Below are 10,052 nucleotides of genomic sequence, written 5' to 3' on the forward strand. Positions count from 1 at the left end.
TCATTTAGTATTTAAAGGGCTTGAAAGAGCTTTTTGAAAACTGTAATATCCTTCTGAAAGCCCTTAAAATACTAAACGATGAGAGAGTTTGAGTGTTATAAAAACGTTTGTAAATTTATTGTAGATCCTTATATGGTTAAGAGTGTGTTATTGTAAATTTAGATAATTTAGATATTATAATTTTTCTAGAAAATTCTGTAGGTGACATGACATCCTGAATGAGAATTATGTCTTCACGACTTTTATTCTACACAAAAACATCTTTCAAATGGCACTAACTTCTTGAATTTTCTATATGCCTCGATAGACATTTGACTGAACCTAAGTTTACTTACAGAATCTGTTTTGCTGTCTAACCCAGACACTTGAACTTAGTTTCCAAGAATTCTGGTACTTCTGTAGGAAGAATTTGGTGATGAAACTTTGTCTTATTATAATTTGGTTATCTAGTTGACCTTAAAACTATTGAACGAAGAATTCAGATTAAAGTAGTCTATAGCGTGAATCATTCTTGACAAATTAAGAAAATACATGAATTATGTACCATCTACAATATGTTACTACCGTTTTTTTATCATTAGTGTTTGACTGGTAACTGATTTAAACCTTTGAACTTTTAGGAGAGTTGTCGTGCTATGTTCAGGCTTTTGCCTAGGGCACTTTCCTTTTTGTTTGGGGTTGCCATTCATGGAGGACGGGTTAACGACCCATTTGCCCTTGTTTCCCAAGTGGCAAGTTCGTTTACAAAAGTAGTCTGGTTGCCACGTGTCTGATGTTTAGTGGATGGACGGATTTTACCCCTAACTGTATTCATGGACAAAGACCATAGCCTTGTATTCCAGGATAGATTGATCTGGATAAGTTGGTCCCAAATGATAACTGAAAAGTAGTTTATCTTCAAAAGGCAAGGCTAAATGCAATTCCATCTTTTGGTAGGAATTACAATCATCCTAATTTTCAAAGATTAAGGTCATGTTTGTTATTGATTATGATAACAGATTGTTAGTCCAAAACCTATTATTGGGTAATTTTGAGTCCAATAATAGGCTTTGGACTAACAATCGGTTGTCATAATCTGAAACAGACAGGGCTTAAATATTTTTGAGGAGAGATCTTATCTTGGATAGTTGTGCAACAAACAATGAATGCTTTTATCTTGGAATATACCTAATCGAGGACAATCTATCCTACAAACAAACAGGCCCTTAGGTCCTTGCTGCACCTAGGTATGGCTTCCTATGCAACCCATATTATATGTTTGGAATGGAAAACCCAAATCATTGGATTTGAAATTCGACCTCCTACCATGGATGGCCCCATGATACAAAATCATCATCCAAAGACGGCATCTTAACTGTCCTCTATCATTGGATCAACTGATCTACAGTGCCCTTGATTAGACACTTCTTATGTCCCACTAATAAGCAGAGGGAAATGATATATTTGCTCCCTTTTGTTCCCCGGTCCAGCCCTTTCAGTGTAAAAACTGTAATCATAAATACAATAAAGGGGGTGGCCCGGAGAAGAAAAGGAAGCATGGTCCAACATCATAAGATGGGCCCACCTAAAAAAACACGGCACCAAATTCTTACAACTTTTGAATTCCTAATCATCCAATCAATGGGTAATGATCGGTGGGCTTTAATACTTGCATCCCACTAAGGCCCAGTTTGGGTTGAAGGAATGTTTTGAAAAAATTTGAGAAGGAAAAATATTTCTAAAAGTTCCTACAATTTTTTACACGGTAACTAATCTATTCAATTTTTACTTATTAAGGGCAAATGTAATGTATAAGGGAAACGGGGCCACATGACATAAGGAGGACTAGTTTTGTCCTGAAAAGTTGCTTTGGAAGACTATTGGTCTCACAATTGGTCATGGAGCAAAAATACGTCTTCTTACTTATACTTTACCCGTGCTAGCACTTATTTATCATTGAGCTAGAGTCGGGTCTGTTTGGATGTACACAATATTGAAATAGAAGGGGGAAAAAAGAGATTCTGGTTGCTTTCCTTTTCTTTATTTGGAAAAAGAGAGCTTTCATTTGGAAAAATTACACCCAACAATTACCATCATGTGAATAGGGAAAAGGTTGCATTTTCTATATTTTTTATGCAATCAAAGGGGGGCCCGGTTGAATTCCTGTTAAAAACTTTCTTCCATTACAAGTAGAATTATAGTTGTGCATCAAACTTTCTTTCCATTACAAGTGGAAAGTATGTCCTCACCTGTTGTTCCACCATACCAATCCCCATTACAGCAGTAGACGGCAGACACGCGTTCTTACTGCCAATATCTCTGGGATCTTTCAATGCTATTCGTGTAGTTTTTGAGAACATTGAGGGTTTTAAAGCAGCATGATATTTCTTTGGTTGTTTTTCGTGAAGACGGGTTTGGGAGACTTGAATTTTACATAAAAGTCCAACGCGGAGGCGTAAAAAATGAGGTGGCCAGTTTTAAATTTTTAATCCCCACCCTTCTAGAATATCTCCTGACCAAATTACAAAACTCTTCCTAGTCTTATTCTAAATTACATAAGCAACCTTTCATCTCCTGAATTTTTTCGAAAGCCTGATGCTCTGTTTGGGTCCCTTTTTTTTGAGAAAATATAGCAGAGAATATAATTCTACTAATTCGTTGAAGGATGTTTCGTAGGGAATTTAGCGAAATTGGGGAGTTTGACCGCCGGAGATGTCGGGCGCTTGTCGGTGACGTGGAACACTCAAAATTCGCTGGATGAATTTCTTTGAATCGAAGAAAAAATGGGAGAAATTCTCAGGCAAATTCTTTTTTCCTGTAATTGTCATAAGTTTTTTCCGTAATTGTCATATGTTAATACATTTGTTGGTATTTTTTTCCGTAAATTTCCTACTTTGCTTCTATTTTTCCGTAATTTTTCATTTAAAACTTAGTATTTCTGCCACAAATCGTAATGATTACCATTTTTTGTTATTTTATATTTTTGCTAGCCACCTTTGCACTCATGTTACTTCTGCCAATCTTTACACAAAGGATGGGCCACAAGCCGACAAGTGGCCTCGACGAAGGTCGCTAGCAAATTCCTATACAAAAAAAAAAAAAAGGGAAATGTTATCAGCACTACTGTATTTTTATGAGGGCACTCCTCACTTTATTAAAAGTACGGTATGGCCCACACCATAGGATGATCCAAACCGTCCATTAGATGGGCCATAGCCTAAATAGGTTATGCCCCAAAAATCATTTCCATAGGCTGATCCTAACCCTCCAATCTGAATGTTAGAGGGTTGATCCTAGCCCTCTATAGCCCTCTATAGATCGGAGGGTTAGAATCAACCTATGGAAATAATTTTGGGGTATAACCTATTTAGGCTATGACCCCATCTAATGGACGGTTTGGATCATCCTATTGTGCGGGCCATATCGTACTTTTAATAAAGTGAGGAGTGCCCGCATAAAAAAATAGTAGTGCTGATAACATTTTCCAAAAAAAATCTTAAAAATACGGCAAAAAACCTCCTTCACATCTCCTAACGCAACTAAACAATGTCTGGGAGATTTGCTCTCAATCTCCCCGTTGACTGATTTTCTTTTGATTTGCTTTTAATCTCCCTTTGACTTCTTCTTCTTCAAATCCTCCCAACATCTACCAGCATCCAAACAGGGCATAACTGAACTCGTGAATTGGAATTGGCATCCTATTTCAATTCCTATTCAAATCCCCCATTGAATGGAAAAAAATTGGAATTCCTTACTGCCTGAAAGCCTAAATCCTTAACAATTTATTCCACCCTGTAGCTAAAATTCCCTCTATATCCTTAATTAAAAGTCATCAAATTTCACTTAATGTCTTCGATTAGATAAATTATCTCCACTCTCGTCCGTTGTGCGATACTTTATTTTACCTATGTGAACCAAAAAAAAATCGAGACTTATATGTATTTTTCCCTCTTCCGTTTGGAGAAGATAGTTTCTTCTGAGATTACTTGCCCCTCATACCAAGTCCAGAGTTGCAGTCTGTGTTTCATAGTCTTTCATTAATCTGCCTTAATTTGGATGCTAATATCCATATCATAGTTGCTTGAGTTGCTATAATGGCTTCAATCTCATCAAATTCAGCTACTTTGTCATAGCTTACCTTGTATCGTAGAGAAAGTCGGCATTTTCAGATCATTAAAAAAAAATACATGTTTGAACCCGTGTTTCGAAGGGATTTGCCAGCATCCATCGCAGAAGGCATTTCGTGGATGGTCTGTTGCATCTAATAGCAGCCACACAGTCACACTTTTCAGAATATCGTAAGAGGAATGCCATTGTTGTGGTCAAATCAATAAATGAAATCAACGGAAATGAAAAAAAAAAAAATGGGTATCATTCATCGGAGCCAAGAGAGCTCATGTTGAAAAGGTCAAATCAACGGTCACGGTCACAACAATCCTGTTTTTATTTTCCACACGGAATCCCATTTTCATAGTGTTTTCTTTGTTGAAAAGAAATTATTTTAGGATACTAATATTTGCACTACCATATTCTAATAATTGCAAAAAGTCAGCTTGTCCTTTCCTTTTTAATTGGGGATTTCCTACCGTCCATCTCATAAGGCATTTCGCGGATGGTCTGTTGCATGTGAAAGTAGCCACCAAGGCTCATTGTTCAGCAGATTTTGTCTTCATTCACTTTGTAGCTGCTCTCACATGCAACAGACCATCTGCGAAATGCCATTCTGCAATAGACACTAGCAATTATATAATCATATTAATGCAAACATCAGGTGCGTTATTTTGTGGAGAATAATATATTATCCATTATGAGATTTTAGGGAGAATATGAGCCCTTGATATTTGATCCAACATCAGAGCAGTTTTTAAGTTGCTGCTGAGGGATGAAATAACAAAGATTAACAGTCAATTTTTCACTCGTGTGGTCGTGCATAGTGTGCCGGCCCAAAGTTTGAATGCATTGATTCAACGTAACTTTGCATGTACAGAGATGGAAGTTGAAACGAGAGAGAGAGAGAGGAAAGGGAACTCTTTCCTTTATCTTCCCACATAAATAAATACTCTTCAACATCTTCCTCAGACTTTCTGTTGAATTCCTCCACCAAATCACTTATGCTCTGTTCTCTCGTCGGGAAAGAAAAGGAAAGGGAAGCGAAGGAAACTGACGTAGCAGAAAGGAAAGCGAAGGAAAAGAAACCTCACAGAAAACCTGTCAGATGAGCGTTTCGTTGCACAGAAACCTGACAGAAAGTTCCCAAAAACTTCACAAAAACTACAGAGATATGTGTTTCGTTGCAGGGAAACTGAATAGAAACCTGTTAAACATAAACTGTGACAAACTAACATGTAGAATTCTGAGTAACAAATACATTAAACCCAAATTCTGTGTTAAAAAAATCAGAAATGTGAATCTCATTACCATAAACCACTAAACCCTAATCCTAACCCTTAAACCTTATTTCCCATCACAAGAGAATAAATACCAAGCAAAATAAATATCCAGCACAAGAGAATAAATACCAAACAAAACATGTTGATTTGCAAAAAAATAATACGAACAGGTACGAACAAATACCCAAAATATTGTACCAAATACAAAGAAATGAGGAACAAATACCAACCCTAGATCTACCCAAAATATGAAAAAATGAGGAACAAATACCAAAAAATATTGTAACAAAACTTGTTGATTTGCAAAAAAAATACAAAAAAAATATTTGTAACAGATGTACCCAAATACCCAAATACAAAAAATACAGTAACAGAAGATCTATAAACCTTATTTCTGGAACCCTAAATCCATATAAATCATAAACCCTAACCCAAATCTGTAAACCCTAAACTAAATGCATAAAACCATAAACCCTAAATCCAAACTCGGAAACCTTAAATACCAAAATATAATGAAAAAAAAAAAGATAAAAAATGAAACCTTAACTAGTAAATCTGAATCCCTACCCTCAAACCCCTTATCCGAAACCCTATATCCAGCAAAAAAATTCAGAGAAAGATAGAGATAGAGAGAGAGAGAGAGAGAGAGGAGACTTACCGGACGGAGGTCTTGCGAGAGAGAGACGTCGACAGTGGTCTTGCGCGTGCGAGAGAGAGAGAGAGAGAGAGAGAGAGAGAGAGAGAGAGAGAGAGAGAGAGAGAGTGTGTGTGGGTAAAGTCGGGGAAATATAGAGGTTTCCGATGTATGAGGTGGGGAAAGGGCTTTCCGTGAAATCGCGGAAAGCCCTATTCAACGTAATTTTCTATAAATTTCCACGTAAATTATAAAAGTTTCCGCAGAAACTAAAGAAACACGGTTTTTGGAGTTTTCCACGGAAAAAAATTGAACTTTCTGCGGAAAAGTGGGAAAAGGAAACTAAAAGAACACAGCATTACGTATGCAAGCGATGGGCCAATCTCATATCTGACCCTCTCTTTATCGACACTCACCTATCTCAATCTCTCACCCAAGCTAAAACCTCCCTTATCTTCCAAGGCAAACGCTACAAAATCTACAACAACAACACCACCACGACCAAAAGGTCCAGATCCTCTTCCATTCATATCTGCGAAATGGAAGAATCAGGAGAAATCCAACTCAGATTTCAACTCCACCACCTCAAAGGTCGCGTAATCTCTACCTGCAATGGCTTAATTTTGCTCCAACACCTCCGAAACCTTCACGGTCTGAATCCCATAACCCACCAAAGATTAACACTACCAAACTCCGATCTCTCCTTACGATTCCCTCTCCACCCCAAATCCATTGGTTTTGCCTTCGAGCCATCTTCTAAAAAGTATAAAATCATAAGTTTTTTCAAGGACAAGAAGGGTGTTTGCTTGCATTGCCAAGTGATCACCCTTGGCTCGAATTCTCATTGGAGGGTGGTTGATGGTCCCTTCTCCCACCTTGGGATTGTTTCCCCACAATATCTGTGAATGGAGTCTTCTATTGGGTGAATGGGAAAGGAATCATCTCTATGGACATGGGTTCTGAAACGTTTTGTAAACTCAGTTCCCCGATTTTGGTGAGGTCGGAGGTTTCCATGTGATTGAATTGGGGTGTTCTCTTTGTCTGGTGCATTTCTTCTCACTATATTTTATCGATTTGTGGGTTTTGAAGGACTTCCGAAGAGGGGAATGGGTCAGGGAGCACCGAATTTCCATTTCTACTATGAGAGATTGGCCACCCAACTCATTCGATCACATGATCGCACTTGCTAGTTTTAGAAACGGTGAAGTGCTGATCTTTGAACATGACGAATTGTGTTGTCTGTGTGCATACAATTTGAAGCTCCAGAAAATGAGTAAGCTGAATGTGAAGGAGCGTCGCTTTCGATTGCATTTCTTGGAAATGCCTACCTTGCTGCCTTATATTAACAGCCTTGTCTCTTGGGAAGTTCATGATGAACCTAGATGGAAAGAAGCATGATCAATCTTCATTGATGTGATGGTGCATGTTTTTTGCTCTCCTTTCTTAGAATGTTTCTTATTCTCCTTATTATAATTGTCATTATTACTGTTATGTTACTTGCTTTTTTACTTTATCATATTAGTTGATCCATTCAATTTAGTTATTCATATTTGTTTATTTCATGGACTTTTGCTGAGTACCTGTTTCTTTTCTAGGTGAATAATCTGGGTTACGATTAACTGTGATTTTAGAGGTCGATCTCATTTGATTGATTTATCTTTAATTATAATTGAAACAGTTTTGTTAATGATTTTTCCAATATTTATCTGCGTTTCTTTGATTATATTTTTCTGGGTTGAATAGTCTCTTTCGTAATTCTTTGTGGTTCTAGCTGACTCATGTTATTGATTTGTATATTTTCTTATGTCCGCGCGTGTACCTTTCTTGCGTTCTGTTTTCCAGTTCTTATGTGGGTTTATTTGTGTCTGTTCTTGTTGGTTGATTGTTTTGGTTTGCAATGTTGAGGATTGCCCACCTTTATCTTTATCAAATGTTGATTCCACAAAATATTTCCTGTGGAATGATATATGCGGAAGCAGGAAATACCATTGATGAGTTGGGAAATTGTTTGCAAGCCTCAGGTGGAGGGACAAGATGCAATGAAGAATCAAAGGTCTTAGAAGATGGGGCGATCATCATTGATGTTAGCAAAAGCTTTATTTAATTTTTAGAGTTTTATATAAGTCTTTTTAAGTCATATGATGGGTAATAGGGTGTCTTTACATAAAAGTAGCTTAAGTTCATTTTAAATAGGCCCCACACATGTAAGATTTCGTGAGATTTTGTACGTTTAGATATGGTAACAGAGCAAAATAGTAGAAAATTACCTGACTCCCACCTTGAGCCATTTGGATCTTAGACCTTTGTCTCTAGAAAATATCTTCCTGTAACACTATCGTTTGTGTTCCTCTTTAAGAGCACCCATCTCCACCACCATCTCTGAACTGGCTGAGCCTTCTTCCTCCACCCTTGATGATTATTAGTCGTTCCGTCCGTAAACAACTTGGATGGATGAAATGGGAGCAAATATCGTGTAGTTAATCGACGTTACTTTATAATGGGGACGGGGAATCCACGTAAAATACATATCAGGTCAATTAGGACTCCACTACAGAAACCTGATTACAAACCATTATCCCAAAATAAAGTGCCTTTAGACCATAATTTCATATCTTTCCCATGCTGTCATGGACATGCCTAGTAAATTTCTTTTTACTTTGGCTGCGCTCTTGTTGGAGTCCACGTTGTACCGTACAGAGTCAATCAAAACTCCTTTGACTTTCTTGAGTTAAGACTGAGTTAGCCAATTACGCACGTCACTCATGCCATCTTGACTATGATTTGTTTCCACCTACGTTCACGTTTTGAAACACTACTTTAGACCTTAATGGGACACATTATCCTGTAACCAACCTGTACCTGTAAGTTCATTGTTGGCCGATATGTGCTCCAATACATTTGCTGATCTACGCCTATACTCTATCTGTGGCTGAAGCCCATCACACAGATCCTGCATTTTTAGGACAATCCCTGCTAACTTCCAAGGTTCAGCTGATAGTCTTTTTGCTCATGCAATTGCGTTTGAAGAGCCACCTATTGTCAGATTTCGACCCAAAGAGCTGGTGAAGGTTTTCTACACAAATAGCAGCGATCTTGCTTCCGCTTCATTTGAATCACAGACCCAGTTGGTCCCGAGTTTGCTTTGATAATACTCCCACTTCACCCAAAATCCCCCTTATGCCAACCAAGCCCAGTTTGCCCATGGAAATTCTGTCAAAATTCATCTTAACCATCCGGTCAGTGGTGGCATCCATTTCGGGGTGGCCTTTGTCTTGTACCCTTTTCCCAAATATTTTCTCGAAAAATTAACACAATTCCTAATTTCCATGGGAAAAAAAAAGAAAAAAATGTCATTATGAATCATTTCCGGATCAAAACTATTCGTCAATCTTTTTTCCACTGTCATAATCTTATTGATTTTAAGGGTTATAACGTTGTTATGAAGTTGTTTCCATCTTCCCAAACTCTAAAGATTTTTTATTTTTTCACATTGGATTTAATATCCAAGTTGCTTCGCATTAAGTATGTCTTCACAACACTGTTGGATGTCTGAAACCAGGGAACATCGAAGGTACCTTCCCTTTCCCTCAAATCGCTAATGAAATATTTTCCAACTAACATATAACTTTTGGGCTCTAATGTTGATCAACATTACCCTTAAAAAGGCTACTGATATTTGCACTACAATGTTTTGATAATTTTACAAACTCAAGCTTGTCTTTCATTGGCCCAATGACTTGAGAAATCCCTATGTGACAAGGAGTCTCCTTGTAAATTTTCAACCAAAATTCCAGAAAGTTATTAATTGGGCCCCCCGAATAACCAATCCCCCTGTGGGTAAATTCCTGGCTCGGCCCCTGAGTAGCCAAAAAAATTAAAGCTTGACTAGATTGTGTTCTTTAGCTTAAGCAGCTCAGTCAAATTGCTTACTTTTATTACTTATTGCATTTCAAATTTATGGAATGGAACACTAACCAACCTATCTCAATTTTGGAAATTGATATCTTTGGAAAGTTATCTCTTGTTTGCTAAGCATTATCCTTTCCATG

General features: G+C 37.5%; 1 protein-coding gene across 1 annotated transcript; it reads left to right on the plus strand.

Moving 5' to 3' along the window:
• Positions 1–6,170: 6,170 nt before the first annotated feature.
• LOC143848820 (putative F-box protein At4g09190) lies at positions 6,171–6,908 on the plus strand. Its single transcript, XM_077357886.1, has 2 exons — positions 6,171–6,224; positions 6,270–6,908. The coding sequence occupies exons 1-2, from the start codon at positions 6,171–6,173 to the stop codon at positions 6,906–6,908; spliced, it is 693 nt and encodes a 230-aa protein (XP_077214001.1).
• Positions 6,909–10,052: the final 3,144 nt, after the last annotated feature.

This window comes from Tasmannia lanceolata, unplaced genomic scaffold (assembly GCF_043159265.1).
Source record: "Tasmannia lanceolata isolate RefF3 unplaced genomic scaffold, GAP_Taslan_0.1 ptg000016l, whole genome shotgun sequence".
In the NCBI taxonomy this organism is placed as follows: domain Eukaryota; kingdom Viridiplantae; phylum Streptophyta; class Magnoliopsida; order Canellales; family Winteraceae; genus Tasmannia; species Tasmannia lanceolata.